The sequence below is a fragment of the Camelus ferus genome, chromosome 23, assembly GCF_009834535.1.
Source record: "Camelus ferus isolate YT-003-E chromosome 23, BCGSAC_Cfer_1.0, whole genome shotgun sequence".
Taxonomy (NCBI): domain Eukaryota; kingdom Metazoa; phylum Chordata; class Mammalia; order Artiodactyla; family Camelidae; genus Camelus; species Camelus ferus.
Window position 1 is genome coordinate 14772806 of NC_045718.1, and position 17639 is coordinate 14790444.

At 50.4% G+C, this 17639-nt stretch overlaps 1 protein-coding gene across 4 annotated transcripts; it reads right to left on the reverse strand.

Annotated features, from left to right (window-relative positions):
* Positions 1–2917: 2917 nt before the first annotated feature.
* Positions 2918–17173, reverse strand: GOLT1A (golgi transport 1A). Of its 4 annotated transcripts, none has more exons than XM_032466970.1 (5): positions 16989–17173; positions 7463–7554; positions 6243–6355; positions 3905–3968; positions 2918–3275 (listed from the first exon to the last, which is right to left on the reverse strand). In XM_032466970.1, the coding sequence occupies exons 1-5, from the start codon at positions 17011–17013 to the stop codon at positions 3237–3239; spliced, it is 333 nt and encodes a 110-aa protein (XP_032322861.1). In that variant the 5' UTR covers positions 17014–17173; the 3' UTR covers positions 2918–3236. The 4 variants fall into 4 exon arrangements, with proteins under 4 accessions (XP_032322861.1, XP_006182369.1, XP_032322860.1 ...); XM_006182307.3 differs by having other exon boundaries at positions 6243–6421; XM_032466969.1 differs by lacking the exon at positions 16989–17173 and adding an exon at positions 16278–16956.
* Between the last annotated feature and the right edge of the window lie 466 nt (positions 17174–17639).

Here is a 17639-nt window from a genome sequence, read left to right on the forward strand (position 1 = left end):
GCACTAGCCTTAAGGCCTGGGGTGGGGAGTGGAAGCAGGATCAATCCATTCGAGAGAACAGTGTAAAACCATTTCTTTTGTGGCTTCAGACCAGGAGGCACAGGGTCCAGGTTAGTTCAGACATCATTCCTCATCACAGCATCCACTTGTGCTGCGCAGGGCGCTACCGGTGCTCAGACACAGGGTTGCTTCCCCCAGGCCCTCCCCTGAGATCTAGCACAAGAAACTGAGTCTTAAGCAGACCATCTCAAAATAACATGGTAAACGGTACGCTGGAGGCATGTGGGTACCTGGTGGGGGCAGTGGGGGACAGGTGGGAGCCTGTGGGAGCCTGATCTGGGGGTACACGCAGGTTTTCTGCAAGGGGTGGCCCCTGAGCTGAGTTTTTGAGCAGGAGTCAGCAAGATGAACAAAGATCTGCCCAAGGCAGTCCCAGCAGGGAAGCTGGAGCTGGGTGTGGAGGGAGGGGAGTGCACCCTCCTGCCTGCCCTGGAGGGTGGAGATTCGCTGGAGAGCGAGAGAGCCCTGAGGCTGGGGAAGAGGCCACGCAGGAGCGGTGTGAGCCAGAGAGGAATGTGTGTAGACTGCTTTTCAGACGGAGCATTCAGGCTGCTCTCCAGAAGCAGGATGGTGAGTGAGGAAAGGGGGAGTAGGCAGGCTGTGTGGTTAGAGGGTAGTGTTCCTTCCTCCAGTGCCTCTCACCCGTATTGCATCCTCCCCAACCCATTATAGGTAGCATTTACCATGGGTGCCATGTGAGAATTTTGGTTTTCCCCACTACTTGTCCCCAGTACACACACACACACACACACACACACACACACACACACACATTCACTCCCTCTCTCTCCTCCAAGTCTTGATTCACTGCCCAGCACAGGAATGTTTAACACATGTGGCAGAACTGAATTTGGAAGAGAACCACCAGCTTCCAAGGGACCATGAGTGGCTGCCCTGCTGTGGGCATTTTTGTGGTCCCCCTGCTGCAGGGTTTTGGACCTAGTGAGTAACAAATTCCAGGCTTAGTCAGAAAGCGTTTGCAGCGGGGCAGCTCCCTTCCTGGGTGACCCCCATCTCTTGGCAGTCAGGGGGCTGGCAGGGCACACAGGGGCTCTTTGGTTAGGTCTGTGTTTCCCATCCACACGTCGGGGGGGGGGGCGGTGCAGGGAAACTGCTCAGAGAAGTCCCGTTGAGCACGTGAGCCCCAGGAGTTCCCCAGCTCCCTCCAAAAGCTTCTGCAGTCTCTCATCGCAGCCACAGAGTTCATTTGCTGCTCTTACTCCTTCCACAGAAAGGAATCCCCAAGGTCCTGATTTCATAAAGTGCAGGTCAGTGTGTTTACCCAGACCCCCCAGAATAATCTGGCCAACCCAGTAAAAAGAACAGTGCCTCCTCTGCCTGCCTGGGACACACCTGTCAGTCTTGGAGCTGAACTTCTGCTCCCACCTCTGGAGCCTCCCCGGGTCCGGCCAGACCCCTCCCCAGGTGTGCACTGCACAGCGCACCTACCTTGCCTTGGCTCTGTCCTGGTGCAGTGGGAGATCCGCGGGGTCTCTGAGGCGGTGATGTTAATGCTTGGGAGGGTGAACACCCGGAGGGAGGGGGAGCTGGGCTCCTGCACTCACTCTTACCAGCCCCCTGATCACGTCTCTTTTATAAAGCCTGAGTGACGTGGCCAGGGACAGGCCCACCTCTGCCTCCCGCTCCCTCCTCCTCAGACCCCCTCAGAGGGCACAGTGCTCCCCAGGGCTGCCTCCCGCCTCCTGGTTCTCATGACTGAAATTAGCCTCTTCTTCCCACCCCAGCAGCCTTCCAGGTCTGGCTTTCTTAGCCCCACAAGTGCTTTTCATCCCCCTCACTCCCTATTCCCCAGACCCACACAGAGACCTGTCCTGCCCCCCAAAACATGGAAATGGACTGAGAGGAGGGGGTGAGCATGTGATGATCCCCCTCCAGACAAGAGCCACGACACAGCCAGTGTGACGTGAGCAGGACGCGGGGGCGGGAGGGAGAGGACACGGCACAGTCTGCCCAGGGGCTGTTTGATCCCCGTGTGCTCCCAGCTCTGGCAGCTCAGCCTGGGACTCAGACCAGGGGGCAGCTCCGGGGCTGGGATCTGGGACTGGGTGGGGGACTGTCTCTTTTTCTTCCTTCCCTCATCCCTTCTTTCCCCAAACAATTAGTGAGCACGTGTTCAGCACAGGGTTTGGAGATGAATATGCCATGGTCAGATGGCGGCCACAGGTATGTGAGCAGCCGGCCAAGAAAGCAGCAAAAAACGGTAGTTCTAGAAGGTGGACGTACCTGGGGGATGCTCAGGGAACGCGGAGGAGTGACCTCCATGTGCGGTGTGTCCAGATGCTGTTCCTGGGGTCCCACCGCCACGTCTGGGGTTGGGATCACACTGTTTTGTAATTGCTGTGACCCTCACTTTGAAGGCAGGGCAGGTTTGCTTCCCTTTGCACCTCCAACCCCTGCTCCTTGCTCGGTACACACAGAGGGGGCCCTCACAGAGATTTACTAAATGTACCCACAGCAGGGGCCTTCCTGTCTCTTTCTTGAGCCTGTAAAGAATGCACTTCACCCTCGGACGGAGACTGGGGCCCTCGGAAGGTTGGGGCTACGTCTCTACCCTCAGGGGCTGGGTCTCTACCCCAGCGCAGGATCTACCTGGATATATTTTAAATATATCCACCTAATTAATGGTTGAGAAGCACTTCCTGCCACTATGCGGGATTAATACCCATCACTTGTTTAATACCTACTGCTAACAGGGGCTTGCAAATATATCATCTCATTCATTAGGACTAGTTAACCCCAGGATAAAAATCACAGGGCATGAGAACAGTCGAATGTGTGTGTGTGGGTCGGCCTGCCCCGAGTCCGGAAATGAACTTACTGGGCTGGAGACACTGACTGTGAGTCTCAGGGACGCCCCCAGCTTGAGGATTTAATCCGTGCTTTTCCTCTGATAAATACAAGACAGGATGTGATACCCGCCCCAGTGCAGCTTCCATGGGGCCCTGGATCTCTGCTCCCAGCAGTGCTGACAGCCTCTTGAGTTCACTCTGGAATTAGAGGTCAGTCATTCGGCTCCGTCCTTCCTTCTGGACTTGGAGAAGTCCAGGTATGATGGGGAGATGAGTCAGTGCAGGGCGGGGGCCTGGGGGTGGCCCCCCTTTCCTTTCCAGCCCCCTCAACCAAAGATCCAAGTTCAAGGAGCTCATCTCTGCTGTTCAGACCATTGAGCTGGTGCCTTCAAGCCTCCGGAACAGCTGTGGGAGCCAAGAATCATTACTCCAGACAAAGCGTGGAGAGCAGACTCAATATCTAGGTTATTACGAAGCTGGCCTTGAGAGCCAGGAGCAGTGCGGAGCGTAGATGCGGAGACGGGGCTACGGGGATGTGCCCAGCTGGCTGGCATGTCAAGGTGCTGGCTTAGGGACCATCCCCCCCCCCCCGGCTTCTCAGAGAGCTCGTATTTTGTCAGGTGCTTCAGAGAAAGGGAGGGGACCACTGCCCCATGCCTGCCCCAAGGAGAGGACAGTCTGCCATCTGCTTTTCCTGCTGTCACACGTCCTCTCCATGCCTGGCCCAGACTCAGCCAGCTCCCCAGAAACCTAGCACCTTCTGGCTGGGTCACCTGGAGTCCCCGAGCCTCTGTCTCTTTGGCTCTAATAAAGAGCTAGCGTCAGTTCTCTATGTCCATGCCTCAGGTTCAGCTGCTCACCCCTCATCTCATCTGCTCTTGTCAAATGGAGAACGTACAGGATGGGGAGGATGAGCTGAGGCTGGCCAACCTGGGGCGATGAGGAAGGGTCCACAGCACATCCAGTTTTACCAACGCCGTGTGCCCCACCCACCCCAGGGCAGCACCACCAAGCCACAGGAATAACCCACTTACCGCACTCAGGAAGGGGATGTTGGCGGAATTGCCCAGGAAGCCAAAGACGACAGGGAAAAAGCCCCTAAGAGCAGAGAGGTGGGGAGAGGGGTCAGTGATGGCCTGGGAGGGCAGGATGAGGGCAGTGAGGCTGAGGTCCCCCCAAAGGCTCCAGCTTTGTCTCCCAAGAGAGCGGGCCCCAGGGCACTGGGAGTGGGCGTGGTGCCGCAGCCCTGTTTTTTGAGAGGCAGCCAAGTGGAGTAGTTAAGAATAAGGCCCCGGGGATGTGAGGGCGATCTGGCTGCGACATCTGTCACCCTGTCCTTGTCATCTGTCATTGATCTCCAGGGTTGATTCGGCTGATCTGGCTGCCTAGGCGGGTGTCATCTTCCTGCCTCACAGCTTCATGTGCGTCCCTCCCTAAGCCGTATGCTTGGATGAAGAGGACCACCATCCCGATAGAGGAGGATTGTTCTGCTCGGCCAAGGGTGTAGGAGTAGCTGCGCTCCCCGCCAGCCCCTCCTGACAAGCTCTCAAGAATAGAGGCCCCGGGGGCAGGCTCCTTGGGTTCAGGTCCTGGCTCTGCCCATCACTGGCACTGGTCAACTTGGGCAAATCCCTTAACTTCTGAATCTCAGTTTCTCGCTGTAAAATGGGGTTAGTAATACTATTAATAATGGTATCTACATCATAAGGCCTTCCATGCTTGGGAAATATTTATTTTTACTAATGTTCCTGTCTTCCCCTCCCTGCACTGGTGTGTACCACCTGCCGCAGGTTTCCTGGCCTCCAGGCGGGACCGCTGTGCTGTTTATTCTCTCCCACGCCTCGGGCTCATCACACACACCCCGCGAGGATGGGTGACCCTCCAAACGGCTGGGAGGCACGGAGGCTGGCGTTGGAAGGGGCCCCTGCGTGCAGCAAAGGTGAGGGGAGTGGGAATCTGAATTCTGGCTGAGTTACTTACTTCCTCTCCTTGGGCCTGAAGTTCCCCTGCATCTCTGAGGGCTCTTACAGCTCTGAGCTACTGAATCTGCAGTGGCTCTACTTACACTTCTAAGCCCTCAACAAATGGTAACTATTTTCAGAGTTAGTTTGCCTTCCTTACGAAATTATAAGCTCCGCTGGAAGTTCCTCCTTGTTTAGCACTGTATCCCCACACCCAGCCCTGTATTTGGCACATAGTAGGTATTTTAAATATAACTGACTGTTTGAATCAATGACTATTTGTAAGTTGGGGTTTAAAATTTTTTTTCTTATTTTATTTTAATTTTAATGGAGGTAATAAGGACTGAACCCTAGGGCCTCGTGCCTGCTAAGCACGTGCTTTACCACTGAGCTATTCTCCACCCCCCAATAAATGACTGTTTGAATAATGATATATCTGAATGTTAAATAATGGACGGCAGGACACCTGTGAGAAAATTTCGTTCCTGAAGCCACACTACAGGGTGTCTCTGAGGTGTCGGGCATCTGGGTGGATCAGGGTGTTTTCAAGGCTGCACTGAGCAAGCTGAGGGCTCTGATGAGAATCCAGGGTTCCCGATCCCAGCTCCTTCCCATGAGTCCATAAGCCACAATTCTTCCAGCCCACATCATCCCCGTCCCACCCCTGTTCTCTCCTCAGTGCCCCAGAGATGGTCTTCCCCAATATCATCCTTTTCTTTCTTCTCCTTAAGCACCCTCCAGTCTTCTCGGAGACCCTACCCATCCAAGGCCTGTCTCTAGTCCTGCTTCCGCTGGGACACCTCCCTGGCCCTGATGGAGCCCACACATCTTCACTGAGCTCCCTGCCTTTCATCGGGCCCAGGCTGACACAGGACATGCCGAGGGATGTGGGAACATGAGCCAAAGACACCTGGGTCAAGTTCAGATCCTTTGCATACTGCTTGTGAGAACTTGGGCAGGGGCAGTCTCTCTAAGCATTGGTTTCCTTATCTGTAAAGCAGAGGACAGTCTTACCATGGGTTGTGGAGAGGGCAAAACGAGGGGATGATTGTGAGTGTGCTTGGTGCATTAGGGGACTAGCAAATGTCAGCTCACTGCCCCTCCTCTCTATCTAGATTGCTAGACTTGAGGGCAGGCCCTGTGTCTCTTCCCTGGTGACAAGCCCAGTAATGGGAACACAGCAGGTGCTCAATGTTTGCTGGTGGACTGGCCGATCCCTCCAACTTATCCTTCAACCTACGGTTGTAGTGTCTACCTGATACCCCTCCCCAATTTCAACTCTTCCGTGGCTCCCCTCTCCTGCAGGATAAAGTCCAGCTTCTGGATGCACTGCTGGTCACGCTGCCCAGACCTGATCTCAGCTGCTCAGAGGCCCTGGTGGCCCCTCCAGGGGAAAGGGACCCGCACTCACTTGAAGAGGTTAAAGAAGCCATAGGTTTCGAGGAGCATGCCCAGGAGGGGCCAGCGCAGGAGCACGATGGCCACACCCCCCAGGAAGAAGCTTGTTCCCTTCAGCTTGTGTCTCTGGAAGAAGAAGGAAGATGTCTTCCTCAGACCAATGATGAGGGAGAGGCCGGTCAGGAACAGCAGCTGCCAGGGAGGGAGAGCAGGGTGAGAACAAAGACACTGGCCCCCGCGGGAGTCAGGGCCAGGCCCGGAGTCACGCAGCAGGCACGGGGCAGGTCTTGCTAAATCTTCGAGGAGGGACCATATGGGAGAGGGTGACCCAGAAATGTGGAAAAATCCCAGAGCCCTGAGTAATTTGAACTGGTAGAAACAGGAGTTTCCAGGGGCAGGGTGGACAAGGAGAACTTGGAAAGTCTCTGGCTTCACACCCAGTTCAGCCCAATTTCTTGGATCCCAAGTATTTCATATATGACATCAGTTCTCATCACACCTTCCAAGTAAGAAGGGATAGTGAGATTCTGTCCATTTTACAGAGGTGAAGACTGAGGCCTAAATAGGTTTGGCAGCCATACCCAAAGGCACAGGGAACTGTCAGGGCTCCACTGCCTATGGAGTTAATAGTCCAGGCCTCTGCTCTGTGGCCTTGTCACCCTCTTCAGCTTGGCTAATGATCCCTTACAAATGCCCGGGCTCCTGTCAGACTTAACCCTTTGGCTGTCTTCCAGCATGTTCTGTGCTCTTCCTCTCCATCTCCCTACCTTTTCTCTTGCTGTTCCAGCTACCTGGAAGTGCTTTATCCACTCCCACACCCCTTTTTTCCCCAGATTCCTTTTCATCCTTCTCCCACAGGGCATGCTCTCTTTCCTCCAAGCACCTTGTTTCAGATTAGATGTGTTTATCTTCCAGTGACTTTATCACTGCCCCTGCCCTCCTCCCAGTCATCTACATTGATGTCACATTCCTGTCTCAAGGTGTGGGATTCCGCTGGTAGGGACAGTGTCTTATTCATCTTGGCACCCCCAGGGCCTCGCCCAGAGCTTGGCATGAGAATCCAGGTCCTCAGACTCTCCGTGCCCAGTAGACCTCACCGTCCATCCCCAGCCACCCTTGCCTGCCTGGGCTTGATAGAGCCTGACTCCTGGATGGGCAGGATCTGAACAAACTCAGGGCCGACCCACCCAGCAACGGAGACCTCGGGTAGGTTCACAGGGCTGGGGGACTCACGTTTCCGAAGGCCAGGAGCACCGAATCAAAGTACAGGAGCACTCCGAAGAGGATGAAGAAGATGCCGAAGCCAGTGACGCCCACGCCAATCTCTGCAGTGGGCAAGGAGGTAGTGGTGGGATGGGCTTCGGGGAGCAGGTGGGGGTGCTGGAACTTCCCCTCACTGCCCCTAGGCAGGTGTCCTCTGGCGGGGGGGGCGGCTCCATTTCCACCCAGGAATCTTGGCTTCCGTGCCCTCAGGGGATGACGAGATGCGAAGGGAAGGGCGGGATGGGCACGGATCTGCGTTTAGCACCTGGAAACTGCTGGTCATTTCTACAGATTCTGACCTCCTGGCCTCCCAACAGCTCTATGAAGCAGCTAGTGCTACCCTCATCTCTTGCTGTTTTCAGTTTCCTCTGTCTTCAAATGCTGCAGCATCTCGATCATTATCGGAGTTGGGTCCCTGGCTGAACACAACCCCCACCTACTCTGGTCCTGTCCTCTTGCAGAGGGGTACCACTGAAAACGCACAGCCGCCAGCCCCAGAGGGTCTCAGAACTGCCCAGCGGGTCTGCCCTAGTCAATGCTCAGGAGGCTTCACTGTCTCCTTTCTCCACGAAGCCACTCCTCTTCCCAGCCTCCCGATGATGACCTCTCATGATTGGGGAAGGGAAAGCATCAATCAGGAATGTGCTCATCACCTGGGAGTCTACACCCCAGCCAGCACCTTGGCCGCCCCCGCCACACGCCCCTCGGTGCCCTAGCTCCAGCCACAGTGGCCGGGCTGTTCTCTGCCAGGTGGGCCCCGTCAGCAGCATGTCTTTTGTTCTATGCCAACTCATTCTCTGAACTGCAGGACCTGGCTCAGAGCCAGGGGGCACAGCACAGACGTGCAGACTGTTTAGGATATGAAGCTCCTTTTCTCCTCAACCCTCTCCATCACACAGAATCATTAATTTTACTTTACCTTTGCCACTCTGATAGTCTACAAATGACAATTCACCGTGTTGCTTCATTTTAAAATTCACATTGAAAATTTTAAATTATGATAAAATACACATAAAAGTGACCATCTTAACCATTTTGAGGAACATAGTTCAGTGGGGTTAGGCACCTTCACCATCTTGTGCTGTGGCCACCACCCACCTCCAGACTCATCTTGCAAAACTGAAACTCTCTACCCACTAAACAGCTCCCCGTTCCTCCCTCCCTCGGTAGCCACCATATCCTACTTTGGATTTCTGTGATTCTAACCACTCTAGGTACCTCGTATGATTGGAATCATACAGTGCTTGTCTTTGTGTGACTGGATTATTTCACTCAGCATAATGTCTTCAAGGCTTATCCACATTGTACCATGTGTTAGAATTTCCTTTTTTAAAGCTGAATAATATTCCATTGTATGTATACACCACATTTTGATTATCTATTCATCTTTGGATGGACACTTGGGTTGCTTCCACCTTTGGCTATTGTAAACAGGTGAGCAAATGTGTCTCTGAGACCCTGCTTTCACGTCTTTCGGGTATATACTCAGAGATGGAATTGTTGGCTCATTCAGTACTTCTATTTTTAGTTTTTTTGAGGAAACACCAGTTTCCCGCAGAAGTCGCACCATTTTACATTCCCACCAGCAGTGCACAAGGGCTCCAATTTCTCTACATCCTCACCAATGCTAGTTAGTTTTTGGGTTTTGCTTTGTTTTGGGTTTTTTTGCATCCGTCCTAATGGGTGTGAAGTGGTACCTCCTGAGGTTTTGATTTGCGTTTCCTTGATGATTAGTGACGTTGAGCGTCTTTTCATGTGCCTGTTGATCGTTTGTGTACTTTTGTTCTGAGAAGTGTCTATTCAAGTCTTCTGCCCATTTTAAAAAGCAGGCTGTTTGGGTTTTGTCGTTGTTGCTGTTGAGCTGTAGGAGTCCTTTGTGTACTCTGGATAGCAACCCCACAGCAGGTAAATGATTTGCAGGTATTTTCTCCTATTCTGTAGGTTGCCTTTTCACTCTGCTGACTGTGCCCTTTGATACACAGAAGGCTTAAATTTTGATATAAGCCAATTTATCAATTTTTTCATTAGTTGCCTGGGCTTTTGGTATCATACCCAAGAAATAACTGGGTTATTTCAAATCCAGCTTCATGAAGCTTTTCTCCTATGTTTTCGTCTAAGAGTTTGTTTTAGCTCTTACTTAGAGATAAAATGAACTGTGAGTTAATTTTTACATATGATGGAAGAGTCCAACTTCACTCGTTTGCCCACGGATATCCAGTTTCGCCAACAACATTTGTTGAAAAGGCTGTCCTTTCTCCATTGAGTGGTCTTGGCATCCTTGTTGAAAACCATGTGGCTATAGATGCCAGGGTTTATTTCTGGGCTCTCCATTCCATTGGCCTATATGTCTGTCTTCACACCAGTCCCACACTGTTTTGATTACTGTAGCTTTGTAATAAGCTTTTAAATCAGGAAGTGTGAAACCTCCAACTTTCTTCTTTTTCAAGATTGCTTTGGCTATTCAAGATCCCTTGTGATTCTATATGAATTTTTTCTGTGCTTTTTTAAAGAAAAATTTTTTGGGGGGTAATTTTGTTTGTTTGTTTAATTTTTTAAACAGAAGTGCTGGGGATTGAACCCAGGACCTCACGCATGCTAAGCATGTGCTCTACCATTTGAGCTATACACTGCCCCCTCCATATGAATTTTAGGATGGCTTTTTCTATTCCTGAAAAAAAAAATGCTATTGGGATTTTGACAGGTATTGCATTAAATCTGTAGATTGCTTTGGGTAGTACTGACACTTTAACAATATAATTCTTCCAATCCATGAACATGGGATGTCTTTTTACCTATTTGCATCTTAAAATTTCCTTCAGCAACATTCTGTAGTTTTCAGGGTGCAAGCCTTCGGCCTCCTTGGTTGAGCTTATTCCTAAGTATCTTATTCTTTTTGATATTATTGTAAATGAAATTGTGTTGCTTCCTTTTAAAAAATTACTGATGAGGTGCAACTTTAAGTTTATACTGTACATAGTTTTGCAACTTGCTTTATTTACTTAATACAGCTAAAATGTCTTCTTTGGTAAATTATAGGGTGAATAGGGATACAGCAAGAGTGTCTTTTAAAGTTACAACGTGTATAACATTATTTAAAATGGCTTAATTTTAAAAAAGAAAATATATACGTAATTTTTAAAGAGAAAAATTTTTACTGGACTTGTTAACTAACTTCTTAGATTTGATCCTTACGATATCTATGACATTGACATTATTGCCAGGTTTCTACTGTGGCAAAAAGTTGTTAAAAGTCTGATTGTTAAGAGACAGAACTGTAAAAAACAAAACAAAACAAAAACAAAAATATTAAGACTAGGCTTACCAGCTAAATTATATTTACAACGGAAAGAAAATGAAACACAATTGTCTTTCAGGTAGCTAATCTTTCATAATCTGTGACCATACAGATCTTAAGAGGATTAGAATCAGTTCCAGTATAGAAATCAGGCCAAAGGGCTTCTTTAAAAGAATTACTAATAAGAGATGAGATTTATCCTTCAAGTTATGGGCTGAAAGTTTGCTCAACTCATACTTCAGAAAAATGCCAGTCCCAATAAGGGTCTCCCTTTCGGCACAGCTGGGTTTGTTACAACCAGTACAACATCATTTCTCTCAACACATCGCCCAGCTGCCCAGAATCCATCTTCTACTAATCCTCCTGTTTCTGACAAACTTCCTTGATCTATTCAGGCTCATTTCCTATTTCTGCCTCCTAGTAATGCCTGCCTGAATTAAATCTCTTAGAACCCAGGGCCCTGGGAAGAGCATAGCTCCCTGATCATGATTGAAGTTGTAGTCTGCCTTTCCACGTTGCATGATTTTTCTATCTTCAGAGACAACAAGCTGTGGATTTAGAAGTACAGCTACTATGTCAGGATAATTCTATATGGACCAGGATGCTGTGGGGAAGACCACATCCATATTTCTTTCATTTGAATGACAAAGGTATTTTAAGATTTTACGTCTGTTATGAAAGTATCTCTTAGTAGCTTACACCCACCATGAAAATATGTCATTGATTTCAGCTCTGACAGTACACCCGTCCCCTCCAGCTCCCTTAGTAGGTGTATTTGGGTAGAAACATACCATGGACATTTTGTGGGGGATTCATTTTGTTTTGTTAATATACCCGTGTGCCCAGCCCGTGAGCACTTAAGTACAGCCTCTTTCTCATTTGGTAGGAAGAGTATATGGTTCTCAAATTCACACTTCACGCCTTCTCTCCTATGTTATACCTTTTTCTGCAGCAATGATTTGCAGGCTTACATAGCGATTACTTTTCCAACTTGTCCCACACTGCCCTTCAAGGACTGGCGTGTTTCCAGAATTTTCCTGTGATCGGGGACAGCCTTCTTTATGGGCCACACTTAGTGCTTCCAGCATTCAGTGGAGAAACTGCACCCCTGAACACAGCACCCCACAGAGAAGGGTCAGAGATGGTGTTTCTCACACACAAGCCGCAGACCATCCTCTGCCTCTCGCTGGTGGAGTAGCTAAGAGATTTCAGTCAAATGACGAGGCGAGCCGGGGGTTGTTCCTGAAGTTTTTTGGGGGCAGCCAGCATGGCAGAGAGGGTGGGGGATGGGGCACATCACCAGGAGGGACCGAAGTGCCCGCAGCCCACGGTCTCTGGGACCCAGACAGCTGGGGCAGTGCAACCCCTGCTGGAGGTCAGCCAGGGCTCCAGGCTACGGAGCGGAGCGGAGAACAGCTGGGAGGCTCAGGGAACTCTCCAGGGATGCCTGGCTCTCCAGGGTGCCACCTGGTGAGAAGGTGGGGTGCTCCCTAGACCTCAAGAATGACCATAGATGGCTGCCTGGATGCCCTGTTCGCCCCGGCCCTGCAGATCTGGAGCAGCTGCCAAGGAAAGCCCAGGGTCTGCAGCCAGCCTGCCCCGATGCCCCACTCTGTAGCTCACACTAACTGAAGCCAGGTTCATATTTCTTGCTCCAGAAAGCAGCCACGGCTCCAAGGAAAGCAGTATCCCCTGGAGCAGGCAGAGGGACGGGGCCTCCTGGCTTGAGGCTCTGCAAGGGAGCCTCAGACACCATTCATTTTCCCTCTCCTTTCCTCTTTGTAAAAATCAGTATTTGATTTTATAAGGTAGAGCTCAGTGGTAGAGCATGTGCTTAGCATGCACGAGGTCCTGGGCGTGATCCCCTGGCACCTCCACTGAGGTTAATAAAGTAAATAAAATAAATAAAATAAAATAAATAAATTAAATCAATAAATTAAATAAAAACTAAATACAATAAATAAATCAAATAAAAATAAAATAAATTACATTAAATAAAATTCAACAAAAGCCTAATTACTTCCCCTACCACCCCAAAAAAAGACTGACAGAAAAATAAATAAATAAAATTTTGAAAGAATGAAAAATAAAATAAAATCAATATCAAATGGACAGAACAGTTGCAAGTATGTACAAAGAATTTTGTTCCTGAACCATTTGGAAGCAGTTGCCACCAGCAATCTCATTACCCCTGAATCCTTGGCAGTGGCTTCCTTTATTCTCCAATACAACTGGGACCCAACCGTCAAAGTCAGGAGATTAACACGGATGATACATCACTACCATCCAAAGCTCAGACCCCACTCAGGTTTCATCCGTTGTCCCAGCGAAGAGATCCAGTTCAGAACCACATGTGGCATTTGGTTGCCCTGTCTCTGCAATCTGTTGTGTCTGGAACAGTTCCTCAGTCTTTCCCTGACATGACCTTGACACTTCTGAAGATTTGGGCGGTTATCCTGTAGCTGTCCGTCTATTTGGATTTGTGTGATGTTTCCTCAGGACTAGATTCAGATTTTGCAGAAATATCAACAAGATGTGATGCCGTGTTCTTCTCAGGTGATGCACAATTTCAGTTTGACCTGTAACTGGTGGTGTTTCTTTAAGCACTTCATCAAGATCGTGTCTGCAGACCCCTCCATCATAAAGTTGCCCCTACCCTGTCCCTGCCAGGATGCCCTCCTGCCTCTGCCCTGGCACCAGGCCAACCCCACTGTGAACACCCTCCAACCGGCTGGGGCTCTGACACCTGCCTTGGGTACCGCCCTCGCCCCATCTCATGGCTTTAGGTCTGAATTGTTCAGGAAGAGGAAGGAGGGACATGGGAAGAGAAAGATCCTTGTCTGTCTTTTAAAAATTAACAGTAGTGATTAATATCAGTAACTGCTGACACTAAGAACACGTGGTGCCAGGCAGCCTGAGCAATTCTGTTATATTTTCATAACTGCCTATGAGGTAAGTATGCTGTTAGTCCCATTTCACAAGCAGAGCTGAAACGCTGAGAAGTTAGGTCAAGCGGCTTAACTTGTGCCCAGGCGTGCACAGCCAGCAGCCAGCAGAACCAGGGTTTGAACCTAGCAGTTTGGCTCTAGAAAAAGTGCCTTTCATCAACCCTGTCTGGTCCACTTCTGCCCTCACCCCCTCCACAGGCTTTGACCATCTGTGACGCCCATGCTCCCAAATCCGGAGGACAGATGTTGGTCCTCATCTGTTGGGGTGGCCACTCCCTTCTTGAAATATCCTCTCTCGGATTCCAGGACAACACATTCTTGACTTCTTCCTGCTGTGCTGACCGCTCTTCCCTAGTCTTCTTCGCCAGGTCCTACTTCCCTCTCTTCCCCTAGGGGTTTGGATTCCTCAGGGCTTCAGCCCCAGCTCACCTCTCATTCTCATTTCACATCTGTTTCTAGGTCTTCAAATGTCCCTTGTGTGCTGACAATGTCAATATCGACCTTTCCAGCCCACGCCTCTCTCGGAGCTTCCAGACTCATATACAGCTGCTGATGTGGCATATCTGCTTGGTGTTCTCTCTCCAAGGCATCTTGAGCTGAACAAGTCCAAACAGAGCTATTGAGCCTCCTTCCTCAAAGCTGTACCTTGCTCAGTTTTCCCCCGATGAAATAAAATGTCACCACCCCGCCACCAGCAGTTCAAGGCAGGAGCCCAAGAGCCATCACTGAGTCTCCCTCACTGCTCCTCCATCCCACCTCCCCTGTCCCATTCAACCAACTGCTGGGTTTTATTGCTTCCTCTTCCCAAATGTATGTTGAAAGCTGTCCACTTCTCTCCAAGCTCACCACTTAATTCCAAGCCGCCAGGAGCTCTTTCCTGGACTCTTGCAACATTTCCCAGTTAGTCTCCTGCTTCGTTCCTGCCACCCTCTTATCACTTCTCCACACAGAGTCAGGGATCTTAGAAAACATGTAATCCACTCATGTGCACTGCAGAGAATCTGTCATGGCTTAGAATGAAAGAGTCCTCCTGTTCACTCCCTGGCTTACAGGCCCTGCATGTTAGGGCTTACGCCTGCTTGACCAGCTTCATCTCCTGCCACTATTGCCCTTGCCTGTCACACTCCAACCACATCATTGTTTCCAGGATGAGCCTTCCTGCCTCAGGGCCTTTGCACATGCAGTCTCTTCCCATCTGTTACCTGCCTTCAGGTCTCCATGACAATGTCAGTTTCTCAGGGAAACTTGGTCCACTCTCTATTCCCCAACTTAGTCTGGTCCCCTCATTTCTCTCTCTCTCGCAGGACTTAGCACACTCTTCATAGGACTCAGCACATTTTGGCTTAATAAAATGTTAGTTTGCCACTGGCTTAGGCTTCAGCCATCTTTTCTCTATTTTCCTCCCCCTAGGTCAGTGGTTCTCAACTTAGAGGGGGCGTCCGGGGGAGAAGGGGATGGTGATTTTGTTCCTCAGGGGATATTGTGTTAGGTCTAGAGACGCTCTGATTGTTACAACTGGGAGTGAGAGTGTGCTACTGCCACCTAGTGGGTAGAGGCCAAGGATGCTGCTAAAATCCTACAATGAACAGGACAGACCCCACAACAAAGCATTACCCTGCCCCCAAATGTCAGCAGTGCGGAGGCTGAGAAACTGTGCCCCAGGTTATCTCCTGGTTTTAAATACCATCTATATGCTGGCGACTCCCAGCTTTCCCTCTCCATTCCAGAGTCATACACCTGACTATCTACTTTACGTCAAACTCAACACGTCTAAAACCCAACTCCTGCTTCCTCTGCGACTCAACCCTCCTAACTGCTCAGGTTAAGAATAGTGGGGGCATTCTTGACTTCTTTCTCTCACACCCCACATCCAGTCCATCAGCCAATCCCTTCAGCAATTTCCTCAGCGCAGACTCAGCATTGACCAGTTCCTACCAGTTTGTTGCTGCCACCTTGGTCTCCTCCACCACCTCTCACCTCAGAACTGGTCTCCCATGCACCATCTCTTGCCTCAGAACTCATCTCCATGTTGCTGACCCCACTTCTCTCTAGTCTATTCTCAATCCAGGATCCAGAGTGATCTTTTAAAAATATAAGCAGGTCACATTGCCCCTCTGCACAAAATTCTCCAATGGTTTCCCATCTTAAGGAGATAAAACCAAAATTCTTAATGCAGTCTGGCCTCTCAGTGACCTCCCTGATGAGCCTCCTGCTATTCTCCCCTTTTCTCACTTTGCTCCAGCCACACAAGCCTCCTGGGTCTTCAAACAACACATCAAGTATGCTAATGCCCCAGGGCCTTTGCACTGGCTGTCTCCGCTTCCTAGGATTTCCCCCTCCTGATAGCTGCATGGTTTTGTTTCCTCACTGCCTATGGGTCTCTGTACAAAAAGCACCTTCCCAGGGAAGCTTTTCCTGATCACTCTACATACAAAGCAGCAGCCCCTCTTACCCGGCACTCCTGGGCCTCCTTATACTGTTTTATTTTTGTCCAGAGGATGTATCACCATCTGACATACTGACTTCTTTATCTGTTAATTACCTGTATCCTCGTTCTGGAACGTAGGCAGGGAATATGTCTGTTCCATTCACTGTTGTATACTCTGTGCCCAACACAGAGCTTGGCACACAGAGGAGACAAATTTTCCAGTGAATGAATGAACAGTATCTTCAAGTTCACAGAGGAGACACTGGCTTTAAGTAATTCACCCAAATGAAACTCACAGAGCCACCATTCTCACCACTTCTCCCACATCTGGGGACTCCCTGCCCTCTCCCCTGAAGGGGAAAGGTATTTAAAAGGAGTGAAGACATGGTGATTGGGGAGGGGAGCTGAGTTGAATTTCTGCTAAGAAAGGACCCAAGAGACCCTCAGAGTTTGTGGGGGAAAGATGTGTGAACAGGCAGAGGCCTTTTGGGTCCGCCTTTGCAGTATCCCAGATCAAAGAGCCCTGTATGGGAAAGGGACCAGCTTGAGTGGTAAACTTACCAGTTCCCCCAGGCACCAGCCTCTGGCTACCTGGGGGTCCTGAGCAGCCCCCCACCCCCTGAAGGGCAGGGAGCCACACCCGGCCCTGCCTCCGCTGCCTGGAGGGTGCCAACACAGCAGCTCCCAGCCAACTGGCTCCAGAGGTCGCCTTGCCGGTTCCCCAGAGAAAGGTCCCGGCTGGGCGGGGCTGCATCTCCACCCACTCTCGCCTGGATACCCCGTTCCAGCCCAGCTCCCTCCACAGCACCGGTCCCTCACACTCACTCTGCCATTCTGTGATGGAGATCATGCTTCAGGCTGCCTGGGGGACCTTCCGGGTGGAAGCTGGCAAGGGGTGAGGAGCAAAGAGGACCGAACTTGTACATGCTCGAGGGAAGCTGACCCTTGGTAAGTTGTGAAACGAGCCTCTGGCAAATCATTAACTCCCCTACACACTCATACACACACATACTCACAGGGCTGCTTAAAGTCACAGGGTTCTCTTCTCCGGGTTCTTCCCAGAGGGCACTGCTCCCGCCCACGTCCTCCGCCCACCGGGAGAAGGCCACGCCCATCCGAATCTTCTATTGCTCCGCCACCCCCATTCCCTGACGCCCTGAGGCTGAGTTCGGCTGTTTCCATCTCTTTCGCAAAACTTGGACTGCTTATGGGAAAACAGGGATTTGTGGGATACCTGGGTTCCTCACGTGGCTTGGTGAAAGGTGTGAAAGAAGTTGGGACCTGCTTCTCTTTGGAAGAGTACTTAAATGCATCTTGTAAGTAAGAGTTTGCCATTTTTGTGCTAGTACCCATGCTAGCCGCTAGGGGGCGACAAGGAACTGCGTGAAACCTGTTGCTGACAGCCTTACGCGAGAGCCGGATTCTGCTGAATCTAGGGCAAAAACGTCCCAAGGGAGTTAGACACGAAGGGCTTCG

What these genes read in the sequence shown, in the direction of transcription:
- GOLT1A (XM_032466968.1), bottom strand. Translation starts at nt 16,323, where the DNA reads ATGGAACAGACATATTCCCTGCCTACGTTCCAGAACGAGGATACAG. An exon ending in GGCTTCTTTAACCTCTTCAA is followed by an intron (nt 3,969 to 6,242) that starts GTGAGTGCGGGT and finishes CTCTGCTCTTAG; the next exon opens with GGGCTTTTTCCCTGTCGTCT. An exon ending in ACATCCCCTTCCTGAGTGCG is followed by an intron (nt 3,276 to 3,904) that starts GTAAGTGGGTTA and finishes TGGCTCCCACAG; the next exon opens with CTGTTCCGGAGGCTTGAAGG.